At 33.8% G+C, this 27,130-nt stretch overlaps 2 protein-coding genes across 6 annotated transcripts; both read right to left on the reverse strand.

Annotated features, from left to right (window-relative positions):
* Positions 1–1,013: 1,013 nt before the first annotated feature.
* On the reverse strand, positions 1,014–13,561 carry LOC105325775 (uncharacterized). 4 transcript variants are annotated; one of them, XM_066082562.1, is made up of 4 exons: positions 13,452–13,561; positions 12,023–12,063; positions 9,461–9,829; positions 1,014–3,579 (listed from the first exon to the last, which is right to left on the reverse strand). In XM_066082562.1, the coding sequence occupies exons 2-4, from the start codon at positions 12,028–12,030 to the stop codon at positions 2,370–2,372; spliced, it is 1,587 nt and encodes a 528-aa protein (XP_065938634.1). In that variant the 5' UTR covers positions 12,031–12,063; positions 13,452–13,561; the 3' UTR covers positions 1,014–2,369. The 4 variants fall into 4 exon arrangements, with proteins under 4 accessions (XP_065938634.1, XP_011423773.3, XP_065938635.1 ...); XM_011425471.4 differs by lacking the exon at positions 13,452–13,561 and having other exon boundaries at positions 12,023–12,207; XM_066082563.1 differs by lacking the exons at positions 12,023–12,063; positions 13,452–13,561 and adding an exon at positions 10,309–10,447.
* Positions 13,562–15,031: 1,470 nt separating this feature from the next.
* On the reverse strand, positions 15,032–25,814 carry LOC105325773 (uncharacterized). 2 transcript variants are annotated; one of them, XM_011425470.4, is made up of 3 exons: positions 23,331–24,123; positions 17,979–18,227; positions 15,032–17,686 (listed from the first exon to the last, which is right to left on the reverse strand). In XM_011425470.4, exons 1-3 carry the CDS (start codon positions 23,384–23,386, stop codon positions 15,820–15,822), a joined length of 2,172 nt encoding a protein of 723 aa, XP_011423772.3. In that variant the 5' UTR covers positions 23,387–24,123; the 3' UTR covers positions 15,032–15,819. The 2 variants fall into 2 exon arrangements, with proteins under 2 accessions (XP_011423772.3, XP_011423771.3); XM_011425469.4 differs by lacking the exon at positions 23,331–24,123 and adding an exon at positions 25,562–25,814 and having other exon boundaries at positions 15,033–17,686.
* Positions 25,815–27,130: the final 1,316 nt, after the last annotated feature.

The raw sequence follows: 27,130 nt of genomic DNA on the forward strand, positions 1-27,130 counted from the left end.
TGCCTCAATACACCTTGAAAATTTTTCTAAAATCAGCAAACAATTAAGTTATTATAATAGAAAGCATGATGGATAAGAAGTATATAGGTCAAATAGGCGAAAAAATGTGCAACTTTCGATATTTTCAAGAATTAAAAAATTCATTCAGTAAACATAAACAAAAGCCCCAGGTGGATTCGAACTCATTACCGGCGGTTCACAAGCATAATACTTTAACCACTGAGCTATGACGATATACATTTGTACATATGAATCGATTGATACAAACAGTTTAACAAAACATTTAAATCGCCATCTTAAGCTTGTGACGTAGTGTCTTAAAAAGTACAAGTCTCGGTGAAGTGAATACCTTAAATCTAATCTCTGTTTGTTTATATATAGTAATGTGGATTAGGGTTTTTTTTCACAGCTACCAGGAAAAAAATGTTTTGCACTTAGTAGGTTAAATTTATTGTAATGGGTCTAAGTGCAATCGAAAAAAGTTTACTGAAAGTAAAACTATAAAGTTATTGTTTGTTTTCAATCATGTGACTGTTTAAATGTTTGTGTCATTTTGCTATTTCAAAGAGTTATGAATTTCTTTATATTTACCTTCATTACATTTTAAGTCTAAAATAGAAAAAAAAACTTTTCTTCACTATCACAACCAAGTGGATTAAGAAAAATCTGACATTACATCTTATAGTTTACGATACAAATCAAATATAAGATTCGTTCGTGAAAGTTTGGGAGTATTAAAGTAGAAAGCATTCTAACAGGCTAACCCCAACTTCACAGAAGATCTACGACAAAATCTTCTAGCTTAAGTATTTCAATGGTTAAAAAGTTATTTTTAGTTATATGTTGTTTGCGATTGGTTCTTTCGTACTTGGGGATTTGAAACACTGGGATCAACAGTCTCTAGACGTATTAACATGTTCATGTATGAGGATTGCTTGAACTCCGATCGTTTACAGTATTTTTCAAGCAAACACTTAAGTAAGATAAAGCATATTTCTATTTTTTTTCTAATATTCTATGTGTATTGTGGAAAACTTCCTTATTGTGTTCATTTTTAATTATAGACATGTTTAGTGAAAAAGGGGGAGTTTCCGTTGTTTTTAAGAATAAAGTCCGTTAAGCATTAAGCTATCGGATGCAGAGAGAGAGAGAGAGAGAGAGAGAGAGAGAGAGAGAGAGAGAGATGCAATGTTGAAGTAATAACAGAAACGGAAATTAGAATACATCATATCAATACAACGAATGTTGAAATGATGTCGTTTTACAATATTTTTTTACCAAATGTGGGTCAGAACAAAATGTAAAATTAAACATTTTACCCAAGGAAAAACAGATTAATGTCTAAAAATGGTATTTGAAAATCTAATGATAACAAGAAACAAATCTTCTTTGTATAAGCCCCATTAAGCAATTTAGAAAATAAAATCAACGTTACTTTCAACATTTTTATTTCTGTAAAAGCTGAACAACAATAAATGAATAACAACGTCAATGTTAAAGGAAATTATGTGTTATAGATGGAAACGATAAAAAAAGTACACTTTGTTTCGGAAATGACTCCGATGGTTTAAATTGGTTATTTTTTGTTTCATAATTAATATTGTGTAACTCTGTGGAAACGACTGTGATAAATGTTGATAAAAAATCTTCTATTTTCAAACCTTTTTACGTACTTTTGTTTCCCTTTTTGCTATTAATCCATACAATATGATATTTAAAAACAACTTAAAGCGAGTTGAACAAGTAATGAGAATCACTAAAATAATAAGGTGAAATATGAAATTGTAAACAGCTGTTTATATTATTATTATATAAATAGTGCCTGTTTGGGAGGGTAACAGTTGAAATTGACACCCCGAGAAAACCATTGTCAACCTCCGCTTCGCGTCGGTTGACAATGGTTTTCTCGGGGTGTCAATTTCAACTGTTATCCTCCCAAACAGGCACTATTTATTTTGTTATACTGAATGTCTTTTTTAAAATTTTTAAGAAAATTTTACTGCTTTTATATAGGAATAACGTGAATTCTACAGCGAACCGTACGCGCATAATTTTCGCGCATGTAACATTTTTTAATGTTACCCGTTGCCAAGTGCGTTGCTAACGCTGAGGGTAATAGTAAATATTATTAACTGCGTCTTAACCAATCAGATTTCAGTATTTAACATGAAAGTATAACAATCTTGTTTGCTCTTTATCAAATATATTTAAAGTGGAATGTAATATGTGTGGTGTATATAATAAAATCCGTGATGTTGACAAGGACAATGTTAACCTTGCCATTAATCATATTACTGCCATAACGTTTGTGTATTTCCTCGTATAATGACAATATATTAATGTAATTTCAAAACTATCTACAATTGATACTATTCACTGAGCAATGCATGGCATTTCTCATCATCATCCATGTGTTTCAGATGTTTAGCTCTGTCAAAAGGTGTCAAATTCACAGACATATCCTCGACCGATTTAGATAACTTGGTGTGCATTGGTTTCTTTCCCTTGTTGCCATCTGGCTTATACTTAATGTTTATGGTCACTTTCATCTCTCTTAGTTCGGCGTATTCACCATTCACTGAATCCGATTCCGACACCCACGATGCACATCTTTGTAAAGAATCATTCAATCGTTTTGTAATTGATTTGGTATCCAAATGTTCAGGACTAGAATATTCGTCTTTGTTTGAATTGTTGTATGTGTTACTGCTGGAAATCTTTGGTAACTTTCCAAATTTTAGGACTTCTGGTTTGAAAGTCTTTTGATTTCGCCAGGAGAAGTTAGCATGTCCCTCGTCGTCTGTAGTGTCTTTCCAGGAAGTGGTGTTAATTTCTCGAGAGCTTAGTTGAGACTGTCCCAATCCGCTATCCGTCATGTCAGACGTTTCGACACTCTGGAAGATATTTTGAGTCGACGGCGTACTCACATCATTCGGATCATTTGATTGTTGCACTGTTGTGATTGCAAATAGCTCCGAGCACTCTAGTTTCTGTGGTTTCTTTTCGGGTTTCAAGGTCATTGGCGGAAGATGATGCGTCTTTTTGGAGATTTGTTTTCCCATAAGTCCGTTCGTAGAGTTCACGAACTGAAGGTGTTTGTTAAGGTCAAACATTCGGCGGTATCGTTTTTTGAATTCGATTTCATTATGAATGCTTCCAAAGACAGATGCGTCATTTTTGTCAGACGACAATGACCTCGCTCTAGATGGACGCACATTGTATGATCGTCTGCTACGAAACGTGTCACTCTCCACGGAATAATCTGACTCAGAACCTCGTGCTGTTGACGTCTTTGACGTCACGGCGTCATCAATGTCTTTAATTCTGAACCTTTTCTTCTGCACTCTCTTCCTCTTCACAATTTGCGAATTACTAGCAAAGGGGACTTTTTGAGTCGTTAGGGAACTAAGAAACCCACTACTTTGAACTGGCTTGTTTTTCATCCAATGGTCCACTTGTTTCGCAATATCTTTATTCCAGTGTTCGAAATCCTGATGCAATTTAGGAATCTTGCGATGCATTTGTGACATTGTACAGTTTCTTGGCGTCTCCAATTCATCAGAGTTGTAAGATATTTGCCTGTAAATATATTGTACGTGATATATATGTTAGCTGTTATCAAACAACACGCAATTTTTAGCTTTATGTTTTTGTACAGCTTTGTAAATCGACTTGACATTATGATGTATGCCAATGTCTAGAAGGTTGTTTGTGACAAAACATTTAATTTAATGTTGCTTTGTTTCTAACAATTAACATAAAATTGGTAACTCCGGATTCTGAAGTATTATGTTTCAAAGAAAATAGCTTTTCGTGAAGAATTATTCAAGCGGAAGGGTTCGCCAATCTTCGCTACAAAATCCATTTTCGACGCCATTCAGCGACAATCAAGATTAAAGAACTTCCTCTCAATTTTATGCTCGATAGAGAAAGGGGAAAAAGTCAATAATGCTTTGTCACGTCGCAAATGTCACCAATGTAACTGATTTTGTCAAAGGTCTGAATTGGTCTTTATCCATTAGCAGAAAAGTAAAACCATTTGCCTTTTATTTATAGACTAGAGATACAACATTAAAACTTATAAATAAAATTCAACAGATTGAATCATATTATAGTTAAACATGAGAATGTTGTTTCATTTTGATTTTCATAAATTTATCTGTGACATTATTTCTACTTCCTTTGACATAACTAAATTGTTTATATCAATTTTTAACGGATATGTTTTTTTTAAAAAGTAGTTTGTGCTATTCGCTTATTTAAAAATGAAATTGCGTCTGAGTACGCATACTTAATTACTCTACAATTGCTAATGGTGTAAGTTTGTCTGTATTGCTAATCTTTCTCTATTTGCTTGTGTAAGAGGTTCAGCAAGTATTTATATACATGTATCATAATAAGCTCCAGACTTCCTCAATTTATAACAAAACTCCATATGAGAGAAATGCTATTTTTGTGTTACTAACAAAATGATAGTTAAACCTATTTTTTTTTTTTTTAAAAAGCCTAGTTGTGAGGAGAATAAAAGATACGAAAGTACACATTCTAATTCCTACGTGACTATTTCAACTTACCACAATCGAGTTTTCACCAAATTCATTTTGTTCAATATCAATGAGAATATCACATTTCAACAAACATTATAATTCACATGTCCAGTAAAAATATCATTCAGAAACGCAGTTTTGTAAACTTTGCGATGGCCTCGACAAAGGGTTATCATAATCCACATTTAAAAGCAAAACCAAAAACACACTATTTATTACGTACTCCTTTACGTAATCGATACACATTAGTCCACTGGAATGGCTACTACCAGGGATTAGCCTTCGTTAACTGAACAAAGACCCCCGTTTTATGAATGGCGTAACTACATAATTTGCTTTGTTTACGATCCGCACAAGAACCTATGAGGTTAGGTGGCATTGGATTTGGTCTCCTAAGTTTCCAAATCAATAAAATGTCCAGCAATTGGTAAGATTCAATAAAAAATGAAACGTCATGCATGCTCTGAGACGGAAATTAGAGATGGTTTTGTACACACTAATTGGCAAAAACCTTGAATTTAAACAAAAGATGTCTGCCTTTTCTTGAGTAAAGAACTTTGTATACAAGGGCCAACAAACAGGCGTTGATAGCGCCGATTGCATGAATATTTATCTCCATATATCTAGCAAGATATAAAAGAATAAAACAAAAACACGTACACGTGTTTTGAGCAAAGGTAGCTAGATTCATAGTTGCAACACACAGGATAATGACTTCGCCATTTAATGTAGAGAACAAGTGGTCTAGTGACATTTAAATCCAATGTGTGTTAACTTTACGATAATAATTTCACCTTTTTTCTAGTAAAGATTGAAATCTCAGAAGATGAAAGTGGGTTTAATGAAATGGATATTTTATTGATTATATAGTGAATTTCTCACTCTAACACTTGAAACATTATCAAACATTATCAAAAAAAAAAGAAAGAATAGAGAAAAAATCGAGTTCAAGGTCGAGAATGTGATCTTAATATAAACAGATGGTGTAGTATGTAGAGTAGATTTACAAACACACGCATTCGTTAAAATGTGCTATAAAAAAATCAAACCACCCACTCGTCCACAAAATTAAAACAAATTAGAAAGAAAACTGGAGATGCTCCATAAAGACACGGAACTCCAGTCTGAGAATTGGACAATACTGGTTTCTTCAATACGCCTCATAAATGTTTTCGTTGAACTGTTGAATTTAGATCAAAAGAGTTCACAATAAAAATAATTCTACATCACTTGTAGCCTATCCGGAGAAGAATGACAACTTATTTAAGAAAAATGAATGCAAAATCTGTCATTTTCTACAATACGAAACTTTTATGACATTGTTATATTTTTAAATACACAAAGCATGTTGATGTCTTTCAAAAATGAAATATGCCTCGTACAGCACAAAATCGTACATTTGATTTAACAGAAAAGTTTTAACATATTTTCTACGTGTGTTTTCGTGGGGTTTTTTTCATTCTGCAATTAAAACAGAAGTTTGTCATTTTTACATAAATATGTGTTAGGATAACTTGCCTTTTTACATTAGAAATGAAATATTTCGTTATTGCTTATCCTTTAATGACCAATTTTATGATCAACACAAATTGTTTCAGTTGTACATTGTATTTCAAACAACTTGGGGGGGGGGGGGGGGGGTGACTACTTAAAAAATACTGTTTAAATTAATTTGATAAGTTTGAAATTTCCATACGTCAAGACCACCCTGACCAACCCCCCCCCCCCCCACCCCCCACCCCGATACCTCATAGATCCGCCAATTTGCTATACTATCATGCTATCAATAAAAATAATTTGATCTGACCTCCGACTCCCACCCCCCCCCCCCCCTTCGGGGGTACATTTACATTCACCAACACAAAAACGTTATACATGAATGAGCAGTGTTTCTTCTGTCTTTGTTTTATAAATATGCTAGGATGCTCTTGTTTTTCCTATTAATACCACGTAAGTACTTCCTCAATTGGCTTGATTCTTTCCTTTTTTAAAGAAAAAAATTGTTGTTTCGATGTTTATATTTCGATTATTTACACGTAAAGTTCTACGCTCTCTCGAAATGTATCTGTCCGGATACGTACATGTACGCCCTTTTTAGATTATCACTATATACACAATCAAATGCACGGTGTTGATAAATGAGATATTTACAGTAAGCGGTGCCAAATCGGACCTTAATGTTGTATTTCACCGATCCCCTCTCTAAATATACCTGGGTGAGGTACATCTGATGTAAGATTCACGAGGATACATGTATGTCTTTGTGTTTAAAATGTACACAATTTCAGATCATCCGGCAAAAACAAATCACGTGGTTCGACTATTCATAAAGAAAAAAAATTCCAAAACTTATCTTGTTAAAATGGATTGCACAAAAGACAATATAAAGTTAAGCAAAAGAAAGACAACCTTCATTCACATGCGGGTTTTTTTTTTTGTTTGGGGGGGGGGGGGGTGTTTTTCGTTAACCTTTGCGGATTTGATTTTTCATTTCTAACAGATACGTTTTAAATAAATACAATCGCAGAAAAATTAAGATGAAAAAATTATAAATTGCATAATAACAATAATAAAGAGAAGAGATTCGAAATAGTTTTTAAAGTATATTTCAAATAAAAGCATGTATTCAAATTAAAGTCAATCTCAGGTATATGCTCACATGTAAATATCATTATTCGGACGAGATGTACATCTGAAATTGAACTCTCTCATTATACTGACAAAATCAATATTTGGAGTCTCTTGAATTCTCTTAATATTTGTGATTTTTTATTGGATTTTCTCATTAATCCGAAATGATCAATATTTGGAGTGTCTTGCAATATCTTTATATTTGCAATTTTGATTTGAATTTTCTTACTACTCTGATATAATCAATATTTAGAGTGTCTGCAAACTTGGATTGTCTTTATGTTCGCAGTTTTGATCCTCTGAAGTATTTCACGGAGATTTTATATACAATTCAATATAAAAGATATAATGAAAACCACAACGTTCATTGAAATGAAAGTTTAGACAATCTGCACGCTTTTTTGTTTATTGAATTTTAAAACCACGGTCTGCATATCAATTCATTTATATGACAGTTTTGAAAAATTTTGCGACGTCGGGATTCAACAAGTAACAAAAGAAATTTCTTCCGCTTAAAACTCTACATTTTAAAGCCAAGTGCATACAAAATTAAACATTTGATAAAAGCTGATTTTGACTCAAAAAAGATATATCAATTAAAAAAATATCCAGAAATTATTTGATTTCAACTTACCCAAGACTGAGTGAATCAAAATCAGGAATTCTATATTGCCACACAAAATCATCCTCAAAGTCAATATTAGCCATTTTGCTCTTATCCCAATAGTTTTATCCTTTTTCACAATTTTTTTTTCAATATTTGAAAAGACAAATCCAAAGAGGAAAAATCACGATCGGATTTCATTCAGCACTTGTTTTTCCCCATGTTACGGTGCAAAACATGGGTGTGCAATGTTGACATTTCCTATCTAAAAATAACAGTCCTGATAAAAGAGAGCCATTTTTTTAAGTCGGTGCCAAAAAAGTCAGCCACAGGCCAGAAGGCAATGGCATGAAATCATAATAAATGGTCCGAATATAATACGTCCCTCAACGGTCGTGCAGACACAGAGCATCCATAAAAATTTTATACGCTGAACTCTCGTGACACGAATTATCTTAAAACCCCTAAATTAAATCCAAATTCACAATGGACGCCGGCTCAGATTCCCTTGTATTATTTTACTTAAGGCGTCTTTCGTTAAAAAGAAGACAAAAAAATCTATATCTTCATTATCGGGGATTTGACATGCCTAGTTGATTTAATTAATAGACCTGTATGCAACGGGCGACATGTTATTGATAAGTATTGAGGCTAATGTTTCATCGCCATGTATTGGGCTTGCGACCAATCATGTTGATATGTATGTATACAGCTAATAATGCGACGTCCACCTCCTTTCAATCCGAATTTAAAGGGTCTTAGTTGTACGGTAAACATAGGACGGATTCGGATTAAATACACTGTTTCGAATATTGTTGATTGTGGTGATTGAGCAACCCAAATAATGCCTGCGCAGATAGGATTGAAACTTTGGGGCAGACAGATTTGAGATATCGTTATACGGTGGAGATTCTTTTATAATGACACAGTAATATCAGCCTACGTATTTAAGATTCTATTATTGAGTCCGATACACAAAATTAAACCCTTCCCTCGTTATTCTTAAGCGAAAACTAATGAAATGGAAAACGAGATAAGGATCAATTTCTCTAGCAAAGCAGTTACATGTGCATTGCAGTTAATATGTTTGTAAACGATTGCACTCATTTTCGTTTAAGTGAACTGCATACGAAACACAACAATGTAACTCTGTGAAAACATTACCTGTAGTAAACCTACATTTACCTTATAGATGGTGTAGGTTTTGTTAAACTTTAATGAAAAGGCCATTTTAAAAAAAGAAGAAGATACTTTCTCAGTTTTCAGGGTTTTTTTTTAAATCAAACGACAGAGATCTGCTAAAGAATCGTTTACGTTTTTAAGATCAGCATAATTATACACTGTAATCTTTTACAGATTACAACTGTACTTCTTTCACAGGTATGTGTATTTTGATTAAAAATCATCAAAAGGTGATTGAAACAATAACTTGGAAGCGACTATTAATAGCAAACATTTATTTAAGCAACAGATTCATCGATGCTGATATTTAACAGCAATAAAAAACAAACAGCAGTCGTTTGCTTGGTTTCAAATTTTGTTCATGTGATGGCTTCAATCAAATTTGAAATTATTTCAAACTTCTTCACTGACAAATAAACAACACAGAACGATACTCAATTTTGATAAAAGTCTAGTATATATCTGTGAAAAAATAATATCTACTCCGACAACTTACTTGATTTTAATTGGCATATTGTTAGATATATTTCTGTAGAACGTTTTCTCCATCAGCAAGCTGACAGCCGGGGCTTTTGGGGTCGGGGGTTTCGTGGGAAACTCGGACGTGTTCGGTTTAGAATCTACTTCCTGTATAAGTTGAAATGGTGGCACAAACGAGTAACTCATGATGGCCGGCGATGCGTGCGCATGCGTAACGGGAGAAGATTGAACACTCATAGAAGTCCCACCAGAAATGGAGCCATCCACTTCCGTCATCAGATGGAAGGTAGGAACGAAAGCGTATCCGATGGCGGAAGACCTGGAAGGGGTTGCTATTCCTCCGCCATCCAGCTCCGAGCTAGGACAAGCGTCCATGATGACCAGCCTATAAATATGAGATCACAAGATATGACGTCTTTAAATGAACTCTTCGTAATATTACTTTTAACAAAGATAATGTATATAATAGGAAAATAGAAAGCATTATCGATTTTCTTTAATATTGTGCATAAAGACTGGACGTCTTTGTTGAGATTATGTTTAAACCGCTAGGTTTCACTTGTAAAGCAAATTTTATGTTCATTGTTCAGGATTTAACATGTAAACATTTAAATTATCTATTAATAATGTACGATGAGAGAGAAAAAATGAATGAGCTTGACTCCATCCGATTATAAGTTTTTATTTACCAGAAACAGCAGGGCATTTTCATTATTAAATTTGTCCATTATTACGAACAGTGCTCTAATATAAACTTCATGAAAATAAGTAAAAGGGGGAAAACATCGGAACAAGAAGAGTTTATCCAACAAAAATCACAGAATTTCCATCATTAAATGTCAATAGATAATAAAATGTTCATACCTGTTATATAATGTTTAATAATTCGCAAGCTGAAATCATGAACAGTATATTGCAGTCTTTCATACAGTAATATCAAGTTAAATCGCGTAAATGAACGAGATTTGAAAGTGTTTTTAAATGGATTTCTGAGAGCTTTGTAATGTTGCCAATGAATTTAAAATTATTTTATTGTTTTACAAGCGCAACGAAAAGAACATCCAAAAATATCCCGAACTTAACGTTTGTGGTACAGGTGTTTTCAAAAACGAGTTCTGTCATTGCATATATATTTATTTACTTTGAATCGTAAAGGAAATCGATATCTGTTAATTCTGTTTGCAATCAACAAAACAATTTTTCACATTCAATTTAATTTATTCTTCTACAAAATTCAAAAGTGAGTTCTAAATTCAGATTAAAGGAAGAATAACTCTGATCAATAAATCAAGCTGTACTTTGTACTTTGTGTTTTTGAAAATATTTTATTTACAAAAACTTTGGTCATTCGTATTTTCTTTTTTTTTTAATAATATTTTTAAAATGGTATGAAGAATTGTTTTCACTGTATTTCATGTCTACGATCTTCATAAACAAGATCTCTTTCAAGTGTTAACACCTCTAGACCAAACAGTGTGAATTTAAGCTCTTCTCAGCTGACATGTTTATAGTTCATAAACCCGTCATTGTAAATGTTCAACAATAACACTTCAATCAATACTTGTTATCGCTAAATTGATATTTGTCAGCTACTTCAATTTTGGTCTACCCTGTATGGGCAACTGTCCACCTTTTAAATGATTAGTCACAAAATCAGATTATCTACTTTTTATCCCTTCCGATTATTGCTCTTTCATCTCGTTTTTATTTTTATGATTTAAGTGGAAAGGGGTTTATGAATGCCCTTGTGAGAGTGCAAATATTTGTGATGGTCTTGAAAGGAAAACAAAGATCTTTGTGTTAAGAATTGCTTTATCTTGCCAAAACCTTTAGAGTGCAATTCCTGTCACACTCTGTTAAAAACTAACAAAATAGGTGAAATTTATTCAGAAATGCCGAGTTATGAATACAAATCTTTATCATTGACAAGAAAATTGTATACGCACAATTTGCCAAACTATATTAAGCAATTTCAAGTTATATGCTAGTGACAAAACTGCGACAGAAAACGTATTTTCGGTGTAGGAGTAGCCATTACAACTGCTGTTCATTCTACGTTGCCCAGCATTGAAGGAGATCTAGACTTATACAGATGATATGTTTTAAAGAGTAAAAACTATCATGGCTTCCATGTATTCCATTCAATGTGGTGTTACTTAGGACTGTTCAAACTACATGTAGCTGGTGAGGGTCTGTGCACTTGGGAACATTGACTTCTTTGATTCATAAATCCTATAATCGTATTAGATCATAACGTTTTTTAAAACTGAAACTAACAATAAAACTCTCTCTCTCTCTCTCTCTCTCTCTCTCTCTCTCTCTCTCTCTCTCTCTCTCTCTCTCTCTCTCTCTTCGCTAGCACATGAACAGCTAAATTGTGTTGCAGTCAGCTTTTAGAAACAATTATTGTACTTTTCTTTAAATGTTCTGATAAACAACTACTTGATCACATATATTTACATAGTCATAATCTTGATCATCATGGATACTCGTAAATATGCCTAGTATACATGTAACATGCAGCAACCTTTTCGCTCAATAAGTCGCTTCAAGATGTATAATTATAACGTACACTTACCCAACCATTTTATCATCAGGTGCTATTCCCTTGGCCGATGTCTGGAATACAGAAATTAAGTCACAATCTTACTAATGTGAAAAACATGCATCTTCAATAACAGGTTTTTCTATTAAACGTTCTAAAAATTGTTTCTTTCACAATCTGTTTTCAAAGAAGCGTCACTAGCATCCAATTTCAAATTCTGCTTTCGATGTGTTCACATTTTCACCTCATGACAAAATTTAACATTTTCTTTTCTTTCTTTTCTTTACTTATTCTGGATTACTACACATGAGACAAAAGATTGGGATAGATATACGCGTATACAAAAAAAGGGACGAGCTTACTTCACTTGATTAATAATGACAATGTAAATAGCACGGCGAAATCACAACAATGTGTATTTGTCTTCGCCCTTATCGAATTTGTCAGGGCCTTTTTATTTTCCCTTCTGCGAGATTACACTTTTAAAATGCTACTGTCATACCCCCATTAAGCACACGAATAAAGAGAATAATAAAGTGAGACGTCCGTTCGCATTCGCTTCTTTTCCTCTTTAGATAGTTTTAAAGACAAGAAAATACAAGGATATAGTGGCTTTGTATCAGAAAAAAAGTAAGAATTTAGAGACGCAAAGGTCTAAAAAAAATCAATTTGAAGAAACACAATAAAAAGGCTCCCACATGGACAAGAGTGGCATATACATACATGTATTGTGAAAACATGTCATTTTTGTTGAGCAAATTTCAATCTTTACTGTTTGAAAGTAATATTATTATTAAATAAACTACGGGTATTGGATCTAATATGAAATGAAACTTAAAGGTCAATCATGATCGATGAAAATAATCGATAATCAATAAATACCTTAATGATAGATGGACGGGCTCATATTTGCAGTTTGGTCCGAGTTAAAGGAAAAAAACCGCACATGCACACGTACTTTAAATAATTTATAAGCACTAATGTCTAAGTGTCTCCCCCTTTTCTCTTAATAATCTTAATAATAATTTGTATCATTGAAACCATCTTATAATCCCCTGTATGTATCTTGAGAACTTTTTTCAGATTTCTAGTCATTGCTGCATTATAATGCAGCGTATGAATTAGATCCACCCTTGATTGTATTTAATTGTATTTTCCGGTTCCTTTTAGGGGGTGGGGTGGGATAATAAATGAATGCTTACATAGATTTAACATGATTATATACCCACCAATTCAACCTTCCCCTCCCCTAAATAAAGTGAATAAAAGAACAATCTTCATTATCATTTGTACGTTTTGTACAAGCATGAAATTTCCTACCAATTCTACACGTGTTCCTGATTTTTGTGTTTTGTTTGATCTTTCCGTCACTTTTCAGGGTGATAATTATTAAAACAAAACAAATTGCTATGTTATGACCATTGAAGAAAAAATTAACTGATCAATGATAAAAGATCCGTACCTGCTAAATGCTTGTTACAATCCTCAACTGGTCGAATCGCTGCGTCCGTTGGATAGAAACTCAATTTCGTAACTGCAATATTTATGTTTTTATTTCTTCATTAACCTATTCATATTAAAATTCTTATCTTCAATAACACATTAAGTAGTATTTTGTATTGCCGGAGACCTTGAGATGAATGTGTTGTAAATTAAATGTTGTCAAATTGCCATTTGTGATTTCCATCGTACCAAATATTGTAAGAATATATTGAAGGCTATCATCGGGTCGTCAAATTAACGGACATTTAATTGATAAAAAAGTACACTGTATATATGCACATTTGAAATGGCTTAATCCAGACCATCTTCTGAATTTTTCTATCTGATTTCTCTTTGTTTGAAGGACGCCACTGATATATTTAATCAACATGTACATGTATTACTGTAATATGTAATGACGGAATTTAACATACATGTTTTTGTATACATATAATAATTGTACAAGTAAATCGGTTTTGAATCCTCTTGCATTGTTACCTAATAGTAATACCTGATACAAATTTATGTGACGGTTGCAGGCACTAGAAAGACCTTTATTGTGTGGAATAATGTCTGTTACTGACTCACTCTTTGAAGAGTTATGGCACTTTGACTTTAAAACGCTTTAATATTCAAGTGAATATTAAATATTTTCGCTACTTGCCTATGTGCACAGCATCGTATTGTGTCAGATATATTTTTGAATATGCTGCATATGTACATCCTCTAATACTGAGGCTTCGATGCTTTCGTAATAGAGACATTAACTTAAAAGAAGTTTACACCATTGTTAATGGTAGCACGAAAAAAATATGTAAATTAAATAAAACTCAAAGTATGTTAGTCAGCATACGCGAATCACTGGGAATGTGGGTGTATGTGTGTGTGTGTGGGGGGTGTCCCGAACCTCCTGGAAGATCTATTAAATTCACAAATATGCTATCTCAGATCAGATATTCCTCGGACCCCACTGGCAGATACAATTATCCCTCGCAAATACGATTATCCCTTGCACCCCACCCAATCCCTACCCACGAAGACTTTTATGGGTCCGCGCATGGTAAGTGTTGATTGATAGATGCACAGAAATGTTTCACAAACCATTTGGATCATAAACTTAAAATTTTTGACTTAATTGTTAACCTTTTAAGAAACAAGTATTCCTATAATGTTTCGATTATGTTGGAATAAATAAAATGAAATTCGTTTAAAAAAAGAAAAAGAACTGACCTCAAACAATTTTCGTAATTTGCAATTGAGTGTTAATTAAAAATAATGATTAAAAAATAAACGTTATTTCCTGCAGGCAAAATACTACCTGTTTGCATATGATTAAAAATAATGTTGTTATTCAAAACATTTGGTATTCCCGTAAGAGCAAGTTTGGTACATATAAAATAATTTGACACTTTACGCTATTTCTCTGAAAATCTATTAAATTGAAATAAACGCACCAAATAACAATTCAAGTTTACATTTATTTGCTTTGTTCATTTCTGTTTAACAATGCAATGTAGTTAAAACAACATTTAAGAAACTGATAATGATAAATATTGTTCTTAATATCTGAAGTAATTATACGAATATGAAACGTCAATTGTTAATAATAATAAGTAGTAATTTATTTAATTTAAATTTCACAATTCATATTTGTGAGAAGAAAAAGACGAGAACACAAAACATCAATTTACTTTTGTATCCACGTTTTCAAAAACTCATCTCAAATGTATGAAGATTTAGCACAGTTTGATTGTACCTTATTCTAAATCAATTTCGGATTTTTTTTAGTTACGTCTGAAATAACAGTTTTGTTATTAGAAAAAAAATACAAATGAATTCTAAAGAGTCCTCATAAAAAAGTTATTACTTACTTACTCTAAGTTTTGCTGTTGAAAGACGGGAGGTGTTGAAATCTCTAACTATAAAAGTCTATTCACTTTACAGCAATATGAATTATTCTTTATATAAAGCCACTCTTATACATTTTGATCGAGAGCGAGCACCACAAACAAATGATGTATCAACGAAAGAAAAAAATCCGTTTCACGTTTTAAAAAAAGCGTTACAGATTGTCAATACAAATGAACACATAGGGTGAAAATAAGTGGTAGTCAAACAAACCCCGTTCCTTCAAAGGGTGCGAGAAGTCAATACCTAAAGCTCGATTGTGTTTACACAGACCCTCTTATTCGCACTTCTCTCCTGTCATATTATCATCGTCGAAGACGTTAACTTCGTACAAACAAAGCGGATTACGACATAAGCATTGATCACTGTTTTCGATGTCGTGCATGGTTGAGAGTTTCTCATTTTCCTGAGTACACAGCAAGAGGAGCGATTGAAAAATCTCAAGTGTTTCGTTCGCAGTTGGTCACAAAGAACGTCGCCCTTTCTTCACTTGATTGTCTTGAAACTGTCGATTTTTGACCGACCCCACGACTGTTTCCATAATCAGTGCCTGACTCTTTGACAACTAACGTCGAATCCATGTCTACCGGTTTCACGTCTCTAACTGAGAGAGATTTTGTCCTTTCTATCTGCGGGCTCTCGATGTCCAAACTTTTCAAATGCTCATCAATCGGAGTAACCCCTTGGTTCTCTTTGATATATCTCTCATCGTCGTCCTTAAGCTCATTCTCATCTTGGTCAATCTTTTCGGACTCGACATGATCCCCCCTCGCCTGGGTAACGGCACTGTCTCTGGGGTCAGTTTTATCTCCCGAGGCCAAAGTCTGATCTATAAAATCCATGGCCCGCCGAGCTTCGTTTATCGTATCAGCGATATCATGCATGGATTCCTGATACAGATTACTATAACCCGTATGTAAGCCCTTAGAAATCCCCTCTTGGACTCCTCGAGCTGTTGGGGAATCTCCTTTGCTTTTAGATTCCCCACTTTTTGACCTTACGACCTCTTCGATGACATCACAGTTGGTGTCTTGTCGAGACCAGCGTGGAACCATGATTTCTCCCGACGAAATGTTGCTCAGTTCTCTTATGACGTCATCACCTGATTTATACGCAATCCGGATAGACATGCGTACGTCAGAGGGAGCTTCGCTAAACACTTTTGTGGATCGAGTGAGGTTGCTCTCTTCTCTTTCGGTGATGTCCGTAAGATTGCATATCTGTGGAAGGATTCTAGTACTTTGTTTTGGGTTTGCAGTTTTTCCGCCGTTGTGCATCTGCAAGGCAGTCATAGATAGAGGAACAAACGCGGCGCTTTCCCCAGATTGCTGCAGATCGTCTGTTACAGTGTTAAATTTTTGATTACTATTTCTTGAGCTTGATATCTGAGAATTGCTCGCATTAGCATCAAAATCGTCATTGCTATCGTCATCTTCATCGTCATCATTATCATCACCAATATAATCTCCTTCATCGTCCAACTTGAGCCGGGGTACATCCTGGTTAGTGGAGCTTTTATCGGGTGTGTACGAATCCTCGTACTCATCGTCGGCGTCAGAATACGAATAGTCAGAGAGGTGATAATGAGGGGTCTGGTAGTCAGTGTTTTCAGATATGCGACTTTGAGGCGGCGCAATGGGATACAAGGATGTTTTTCTCGTGTATTTATTAAGGGAATCGTGATAAACTGGGCGAATGTTCATCATCTCTAAAGAATACTCCTCGTTTGGTACGTATGAACCTCGGAGACGAGGCCGTGAGTTGGTTTTGTTCAGTCGTTTGACGCGTTTACTATTCATCAATGAAGAATGAACGAAATGGACGTTTCGGTTCGCATCAAATACTTTTTGATATCGATTCTTGAAGTCCTTTAATTCCTTGGAGGTAACACTAGCCGTGTCTTGCTGTAGGCGCACCGGAAACCCATTCAGCATCGATACATCACTCTGTAAGCGTTGATCGCCAAACTGATTCAAAACGAGGTCGAAATCAGAATCATAACCGGAAGTCCGTGTTTCCGTATCCGTTGTCACGGTTTTGGTTTCGCTGTTATCTTTTTCTTGTCTCTTTGCTGGCTTTCTCCCTCTGGTTTGTTTATGACACTTGCTACAGTTTCTTTTGGTGTGTTTGCACAGGGAGTTTATTGGCATGGCTTGAAAAAGGTGATTGGTTGTGTTACAAGCGTCATATTTTGTTCCCATCCCAAGTTGATAACTCTGGCTTCTGCTAGTATACATTCCATTTCTGTAATCATTGATAAACCTGGCCTTTAATAACTCGGGGTCTGTTTTCTCTTTTACCATTTGTCTGAAACATGAAAACCATTGTTAGGAGATAAACGCATCGATAGTCTATAACGTTAGGTAATACACACGTTTAAACATTAATACATCTAAAAAGTTTATCTTGTATTGCATTGGTTTTTTTTCAATCTACCCAAATCTATCCAGAAGCAAACTGTCTGCGAAATACTTAAAGACAGTCTTGATTTCTCAAGAAAATAGTGTCAAGAACAAACTATCAATGATTCTTTAAAATTTGACATGACAAGTCATGATCAAGTTTAAAAGAATCAAAACATATTAACCTTAATACTCACTTAATTTTGATTGGTAGATTGTCCAGACTACGACTCACGGCCTGATTGGTCCGCTCACGTTCCTTCTGGAGTTTAAGGATGTACCTCTCGGACACCTCGCGACTAGATAACCCCTGCAGTGGGTCCGGTTTCGCCGACAGTCCTATGCGGGCCGGTGGGACACGGAGAGACGCCGCGGTGGGGATCGTCCCTCCTTTGATAAGATCCTGCCAGGCGGAGGACTCTTCCTTCGTGGCCACTTCCTCTCGGCTGCAAAGATAACTAAATTCAACAACAGTTTCCAGCTATTCTGAAGTTTCGATATACAACTGCTCGATCTGTTGGTATTATTGAAGTGTCCCCTGATTTGTATGTCTTCCGAGTTTTGGGCGTTTTTGAAGGCACAATTAGTCAAAACTGTCATGTGCTTTAATTTAATATGGGTTGGTTAAAATTTCAACTTTGTTTAAAACATTTTACAGGAACAATTTCGTTTATTGTACTTTGTTCGACTCTTTTGGATAAATTAGGTGTATAGGAAAGGAATGACATATAATTATGGGGAGTTTGAAGTACCTTTCTAGCTGACATACAAATGAAATACTATGAAATTGTTATACACTGTAAACTTTGGCGGTATATCTTTATCTGCAGGCACTTTGAAATTTGAGGTTTTTTTTTTTGCTATACACCATTCTCGCTAGTTACAATGTAAGCATATTTATTCTAAAACAACACCACTATAATCTCTATACAGTCAATCAGTTACTCCTAAGTCAGTTTTAATTCATCATCAATGTATAGAACCATTTTAAGAAGAGCTATGTTGTTGGTGTCAAACAGCAATGTGACGTAGGCCTGTCTATTTCATTGTCAGCCACTCAGCCATTGCTCTTTGAAATCAACAAGATTTGCCTGGCTTTTCAGCAGACTGTGTAATATGTGCAAATTTCATCGAAATGCTGGCGCCATTTTTAAATTTGTTTTGATTGTTAAAATGGTTCTATACTCTATAGTAGGAGTTACGCCAGCCCACACACATGTGTCATATGTCATTCTGACCCTTTGTTTTTCTATTTTCGGTCACGAAATAATTATGCTTTTAAAAAAAGATGTTTGCCTTCCGCAACAGAGAAACTGAAAACTGAATTGATCTGTTAACCTAAACATTGCATGTTTACATACGTACCCTGTCCAACTAAGTTTCCTTAAACACACTCGGCCACGACATTTTGCTTCCGTTTTCGCCATAATAGAATTTACATCCAACATGTATGCTTTACCGCCATTATTTGTTTAGCAGGATTCGCTTTTTTTCAGCAGTACACGTATATATATCTGAAGCCTTTCACAAAAATCCCTTTTACGCTAAAGCGATTCTCTAGATAAATGTGTTGATAACCTTTTTTCGAAGTGTTAGAAATGTTTAGAATGAATAAAGAGAAGAAAAACCACCACGGTTTTTTTTATGAAGATTTCGAATCAATTTGACGGTCTTAATCCCGTGAATTCGTTGATCCTAATGGCTTCTTTTGTAGGTATTTGTATGTATTAATGAGAATTTTATGTATAACGTATGTCAAAATTTTTTCAATGAAATTAATAAGCAAGAGGTTGTAAGAAATCGAAATCGATATAAGCGAGAGAAAGTTTCCCGCTTTTTATTTGGGAACCGTTAAAGTTACAAATATTGGTTTTGTATACTCTAATTAACAGGGCTTTGTCCTAACTCCTGGCTAAGCTGTTAAACCTATTTATTGGTTAAATGCCGTCGTGTGTTTGCTACTTAATGTAAAAGTTGCGTAATCTCGTAACTTTCTGGCAGAGAAATTTGTTTTGTTGTAATCCACGGGGCGCGTTATGAGAAAAATGACAGATTTAAATCTGAATCTATGTAAGTACTTCTGACCGTGCAGTGTAGCCTGTTCAAATTCACAAATATTAATTGGATTTGTCTTATCAAAAATATGCACCTTATTACAAACTTCAGGTGCTTACACTTTTTTTTCTTTATTCCGAAAACTAAACACACATTCTTTATCAAATCATTGCATTGAACGTTATATAATTTAGTCAAATAAACTTTCGAAAAATATCAAATTCCTGAATATGTTTCAAAATCACAAATCAAAAACAAATTCTGTATTTTTGAAATCGCGAATTTAAAATACCCCTGTATATGACACCAATGCCTGTATATTAGATGATTAAACCAGACGAGTTTAGTTTGCATCATGATTAATTAACATTATGATCAGTGCCTGATAAGATAATAAGAGTTCATGTACATGTATCAATTTATCAGATAATGACGACTTTAGATTTTATCATTGGACATCGCAGACCTTGATAATCTGGCGAGTCATGGACCTGTATATTGGAACTATCGCCCAAAGAGTCAATTCTTATCGTTCTTCAAGCAAAATATAAAATCAAAAATGAAGTGCATTGCAATATCCTCTTTTTTCATTAATTGTCTCGTTTCTTTATCTTGCGGAATGAGTAGACGAGCATATATTAGAAGAAAAGACTTTTGTATAATATGTATTTTAAATTTTTCATTTTTTTTTTTGTTGCACCCCCCCCCCCCAACCCCTTAATCTTGTCAAAATTTAAAGACCACCGCAGGTTTTTAAGTATTCTTAACTGAACCTTTTCATGTACTGCGATCAATGCACGACAAAAGAGGTTAAATGGCCCGCTTAGGACATATAAAAAGACCGAACTTATCTAGTTTAAGAAGTGTATTATCAATAATCAGTTCCTAAAGATCAAATAAAAGAAGAAAAATGGGGGCGATCACGTGACATGTCTCGTGGCGTGTGTCGTCTGCCTTCTTTGAAGAACAAAGTGCAACCGGTTTAAATGAATTTATAAAACTGAGACATGCATTTTGCATTTGCATTTTAAAAAGCTTGGGCTTGGTAAACACTGCTTTTGTATTCAGTTCAGTGTGCTTATTGTTTTGAGGTTTGTTTTTCGAAAATATTTTGTTAATACGATATAAAGAATGATAAATCTTTGCGATTATGTTTCATAAGTCTTAAGGCATGTTAAGTGCAACGGAATTTAGATTTTTTTTAAAGAAATATAAGCATCCCTTTTGGCAATATATATCTGATATTTTTTTTATCATATACTGGGGAGAAACCACAAAGAATTATATATCGTCTTAAAATGTAAAATTTATTGACATCCTTCGTCCTCAGTATGAAAAAGATGGATTTAAAAATGATGCCCTGAAAAAAACTATGCTTTGATGACAAATCTCTAGTATATGCAAAAATTGGTCCCAAATTAATGTCAACCAACGCATTGACCTTTGCGTTAAATTTTGTTCAAATAAATTTGTAAAAGATGGTTAGATGGTAATGATGACTTGTTTATTTCAGAAGGGAATATACATGTATCAATGAATTCAAGAAATCTTGGTGTTTCCAAATTCTAAAAAATGGCAATGTCTGTCTAATGAACACAAGGCTGGAAGACAGACAGTCAGACAAGATGCCTGGCGTCATGAACGAGGATATGCAGGGGGGTTGGGGGTGATCGTTGGTGAAACTTTCAGTGAAAGGAGGCTGGGTGGTCAACACATTAACCATCAGATCTACCTTAAATTTAAAGATATGATTTGTTAAGCTATAAAATATGATGCAGTAAAGAAAAAAAATAATTTATTAGATTTTACGCATTTTCCTTTATTTTAATATAGATTTTCTTTTAAAGGAGATCAATACAGTTTAAAAATGGTCCAAACATTCGAGCCCTCTTAACTTGTGGCATGGTCCAACATTTTAAAAGAAACTAGATCGAGTAGAATAACCTGAAAAGTGGTTTCGAGACTCATAAAATGTAATAAAATATTCAGTCATATAGTGTGTATGTCTGTTGTACCTTTTGGTTATTGAATGAAATTTAAAACTTCTAAAATTTGGAGACCAACGTCCTTGCGTCAAATAACAAACACAAATATTTAGAGACAACAATTCACTGACTCCCTCTTAAACACCCAAGGGTTGAAGAAAGTTTACAAAAGACTAATATTTTCACACTTTTGGGCTACTTCCGAGATCGGCTGTACAAGAATATTTTCGTGTTTTCTTTTTGCATGTCAGACTTTGATATATTTGAATGTTGAAGGTAATCAAACCTTGGGTAATACGTTCAAGTGAATAAAGGTCAGTTTTGATTATTTCTACTCAATAGACCGCGAATTGTTGTTGCAAGTGCCAAAGCGAAGAGAGAAAAAGTGTCAAAGATAGTTTTTAAACCATAAGTGTAGTTATCAAGTTAGAATCAACAATGTATTATAATTCTATTTGATATTAAGTTTCAATAAACAGCTGCATGTACATTATGTACATGTAAGCATGATTTCGCAATTACTACATATAGTATAATGGCATTTGATTTCATTTGTAGAATTCAATAAAGCACGTGCTTTAATGAAAATATTTTATGGGCTAAAATTTTTATAAAATTTTTTTATAAAAAAATTAAGCTGTGTGTTTCTTATTACAGATCAGAAATAAAGCTTTACATATCTGTTCGGGGATTTTTTTTTTCTTTTTTCTGTGTGTTTTGTGTTTTTGGGTTTTTAAGCCTTTAAAGCCAGCGTGATAGCGTTAGCTTAGAATCTGTTCAGAACAGCATGTATTATTTTGTAAGCATAATAAATATTGAAATCGAGCAATCAACAAAAAAGGTTTTGAAATGGCACAAGCCATGTGAATATATCATACTGAACACAGAACTATACAGAACTTGGTGAAGTACACCTAAACTGGTATAAATGTATAATAGAGATTTATTCTCATTTATCAATGTCATCCCGTTTAATTAAACTGTTTATTGGACAGGACTGGTAATTTATCATTTATATGCCAATGATAACATTGATAAATTACGTAGATGTTGATGTAAGCTATTCATATGAAATATCGACCGGGTGTAATTTTTAAAAAAAATAGCATTTTATCGTTTAAGGAATTTTAAAAATTAGTTTTTGTTAAATTTGAATATGAGCAAACAAAATAAGCCGTGTACATGGATTCACAAAGCATATTTTCATTAATCTCCAAGCATATTTTAATAACTCTCCATAAGTACAAAGATTAACTTTATTCACTCTCAAAAATTGATAAAAAGATAAATATGTACATGTTTAATACTTCATTACAAAATATACTTCGAAAATAACGTTTCTGCAATAACTATATGAATTCGCGAATAAATGGTACCGATAAACTATGTATTAAACCAACAAACTTAACTTAAAACAAAACAAAAATTAAAATTCGCTCTACATTTTCTACCATCAGTCAAATCACCTGATTTAATGCGAGACAGTACTTATTCTATTAAGGTACTTACACGCTGCAGCACAGACAAAGCGTCTTGATGACATCGCTGTGTTTCTGCTGTGACATCTCACTCTAAGATTCCTCCTTACTTAACCATTCCCCATCCTTTCCGTCAATTAGTAACACCCCAAAACTAAACCAAGTGTGTATTCCATATCCAACTTGAACATTAAATCCCCTTTGAATCCAAGTTGAAGGTTTCTTTCCGGACTTAATCTCATACATACATTTTTTTAATCATCTAGGTGGGCTTTTAGGGGGCATTGGTCACCTTTGTTTAAAGCTAGAAAGACTTATTTTGTAAGTACTTTATTTTTTTTTTTTAATTCGGAGTTATTAAAACTTATTTCATCAATAACGTATTAGGTTAATCAATGGTTTGTTGATTTCGTTTCTTTGAGTAATGCGACTGCATGTTTATCTTGTTAATCGAAGCTTCGAATGTCAAGAGACTTATAAAGCTAAAGACCCGAAATAAGAAAATTAAAAACGGAGTAATGATATATCGACATTAAAGTTAAATTATCCGCGCTGGGAAGCAAATATTTGGTCCAATATTCTTTAATGTACGCTAAACGCTCGGTCGCCATTGAATTTGACACACACTAATTGATCACTTGATCAAACTTATTATATTCTTACGCAGAATGGGTTATTCTGAGAGTATCAGAAATAAACATCGACCATTAAAAAGGACTCTTTCTACTCCACAAAGCCGTATCTTTAAAGTAAATTTACATCATCTTCAAGGTGTAATTATGAAATTGACATAAATCTTTTAAATCGCCGTCTGCTTTGGAAAGAGCGACTGAAACATTATGTAATGTTTAAATATTAATATGTTTTAGAAGAGTGCGGTATATATTGATTGATCGATCAAACCACTTTAAATAAAATTGATTTTGTATGTTTTGTACAGGGCATAAAAGGGGTGTTAGATTCGTTTAAAGTTACATTTTTTTTTTTATAATTTTCGTCATACATGTACTTGGATTTCGCATATTAAATAAATAAAGTTTATCAGTAGATGAACTTAATTGTATTCATCTGCTTGAATATTGAGAATTTTTTTAACAAAAAGGTATCCCTAAATGATGCGCTAAAATTGACTGAATTGTGACTGAGAACATACCTGCATTTGGATAAAAGCTTACTGAAACACTTAATTCAAAAGACCCGAATATTCTATACTGGACGGTTTTTTTTATTTCTTAAACGTTGTAATTTGTTTATCCGCACAATTCATTACTCCGAACAATTTAAATTGAACAATATTAATAAAATAAAAGCATCGGCATTGCGACATGTTTTCAATTCTTCGGGGAAGACTGGAGATAAATTAATTTGAAAATTTTCACTTAGAATGCTCTCTCTCTCTCTCTCTCTCTCTCTCTCTCTCTCTCTCTCTCTCTCTCTCTCTTGCAATACACGCCAACATCAATTTTTTTCTTACCAGAACTTTTATATTGATATAGGAAATATAATCGAAGGTACAAGTTACCATAGATCTTAAGTCGGGAAATTAATTAAAAACTGCCCATATTTGATTTGCCTCTACATAAGAAGAAGGACATCCAGCCGCCAAACGGTGCGTTTTATCGGGTACTTTTATGAAGTCATGTTCAATAAAGAAAGTTATACGAAGGCTTTGTTTAGTTTTAAAGGGGGATGCTTTTGTATCTAGATCAAAGGGTATTTGATCGTTTTTCGACATCAATAAAAATGTTCAAGTGATATGAAACGTTTTTATAATTTAAACGTATAATATTATTTATATTATAAAGAAATTTGCTTTACTTTTTTTTCTAAAATGATATCTATGTCGTTGATTGTGTATATAATGAAAACAAAAATGCAATTTTATCTTTGTAATTTCAATATATGAAAATTGTCAGTAAGCAGATAAAAAAATTACAGCTTTTCATGCCAGTTTATGTTCATCAACGTTCTTGAACCGAACGGCATTAAAAACCAACTTGCCGCCTACCCCCCCCCCCCCCCCTGCACCTCCCGTTCATCTTTCCTATTAATCTGATAACTTAAAACTGCAAATATTTTGCATAGTATTTCTGGGGAGATAAAAGAAGTATATATACAGTGTGTGTCTGTCATTTTTTCCTTAGCTGCAAGTCTTAAGTTTTCGTTTGTCATTCCTTTTCACCCGATAGCCGTAGCTTTGTAGCTGCTATATGTACGAATCTATAAATAGAGTACACGACTGCGTAACATAAGTATACTTACCCGACATTTCTGACCACTGGGCCTCTCCACGGACGATCCATGGGGGTGAGTTTTGGAGATTTGATTCCGGCCATTTCATCAGGAAAAATATGATCCCCGTTTCAAAGCAAAATGGCACGGCCGCGCGAGATCTTTAGAACCCACCGTCCAATTTTTTTAATCCCACCGCACCAATACACAATAGCCAGACGGCTGATGGAAGCGCCGTGGCTATTCACCTATTTGTCTGTAATCATATACCTGAGAGCAGGTGTGATTCGACGGGTGTATATGCAATTGTAGAATATAGACATTGTTATGCCTATTACAATCAATAATAAAGCATGTCAATATTTTTTTGTAACTGCCATTATGAGCTAGGAATCGTAACAAGGGGGAGAGAAAAAAATTGGTAAAGAATCAATGATTTGGAACCAAAATGACAGGGGTACCGGGTTCAAATGTCACAATCAGCTCGGAAGGACAAAAGAAAGAGAGAATCGGATCCGAACAATAACAATGAATACATTAAAGGTAGAATTTGGGTTTAGCCTTGTACATTCTTTTAAAATATGCTTATCATTATGCATACATGTATGATATCAAAATTCAAAGGCATTTGGTGTCCTCCTTGACCACACAAAGGCATATTTTCTTTTCTGTTTTAAAATGCGAGTGCATTTCAATGGAAATCTTAAAAGAAGTTTGTTTAAACTCCAGCTTAAATTGTTAAAGAGAAGTAATTTTATTTGAAATAATATTAGAATGCATAAGAGCGAAACTCGGTGGCATTTCTATAGAGAATAAAAATTAGAAATCGATCATAAAATTAAGGGCACTTGTGATCGCGACCTCAATTTATTGATTAAGATAGAACCGATTGAAAATTTAATTATTTGCTATGATATGTTGTTTCTTCGAATATTGGAATATTTTTTGTTTAGTTGTGTATTTGTCGTTTAAAATTCATTCATTCATCTTTTATTTCCTCTGTATAGAGATTATTGTCACAGGAAATAAATTAGTAATTTAAACATAAATCTAATCAAAAGAAAATAAAAGAAACCAAGAGCGTTATATTAAATCTAGAATGCCATGCGAGAAAATATAATAATTAAGTGAATCGGGCACTGAAATGTTAACATAAAGTTGTTGATACAAATTTTGTCATTTGTCACAGAGACGCTTAAATTTGCCACAAAAATAAATTTTCAACCTGACAAAATTGATAATTAAAGTTGAAAGGTTTGAAGAATATGGGTGACCCCCCCCCCCCCACCCCCACTCCCAACCGCCAACCCAACCCCGGTCCCTTTTCACTTTAACAAAAAAAAAAATTCATTTCATTTTGACAAACGGTCAAGATTTTGACTTTGATGATTACATTTCTATTCGCATATACTAAAGAATAGAACTTTTAAACTGAACTTTAAATTTATTCTAAAACTAATGACTGACAATTTTTTCCCGGTATAGCGAAGATTTATAAAAGCAATGTGTGTATTTGAGTTATCTCTCCTTGTGATCACAATGTGTACATATATAAGTATACTATTAATATGAAAAGACTTTGACTCACGATTTTCATCT

The sequence above is a fragment of the Magallana gigas genome, chromosome 4 (genome assembly GCF_963853765.1).
Source record: "Magallana gigas chromosome 4, xbMagGiga1.1, whole genome shotgun sequence".
NCBI classification, from domain to species: Eukaryota; Metazoa; Mollusca; class Bivalvia; order Ostreida; family Ostreidae; genus Magallana; species Magallana gigas.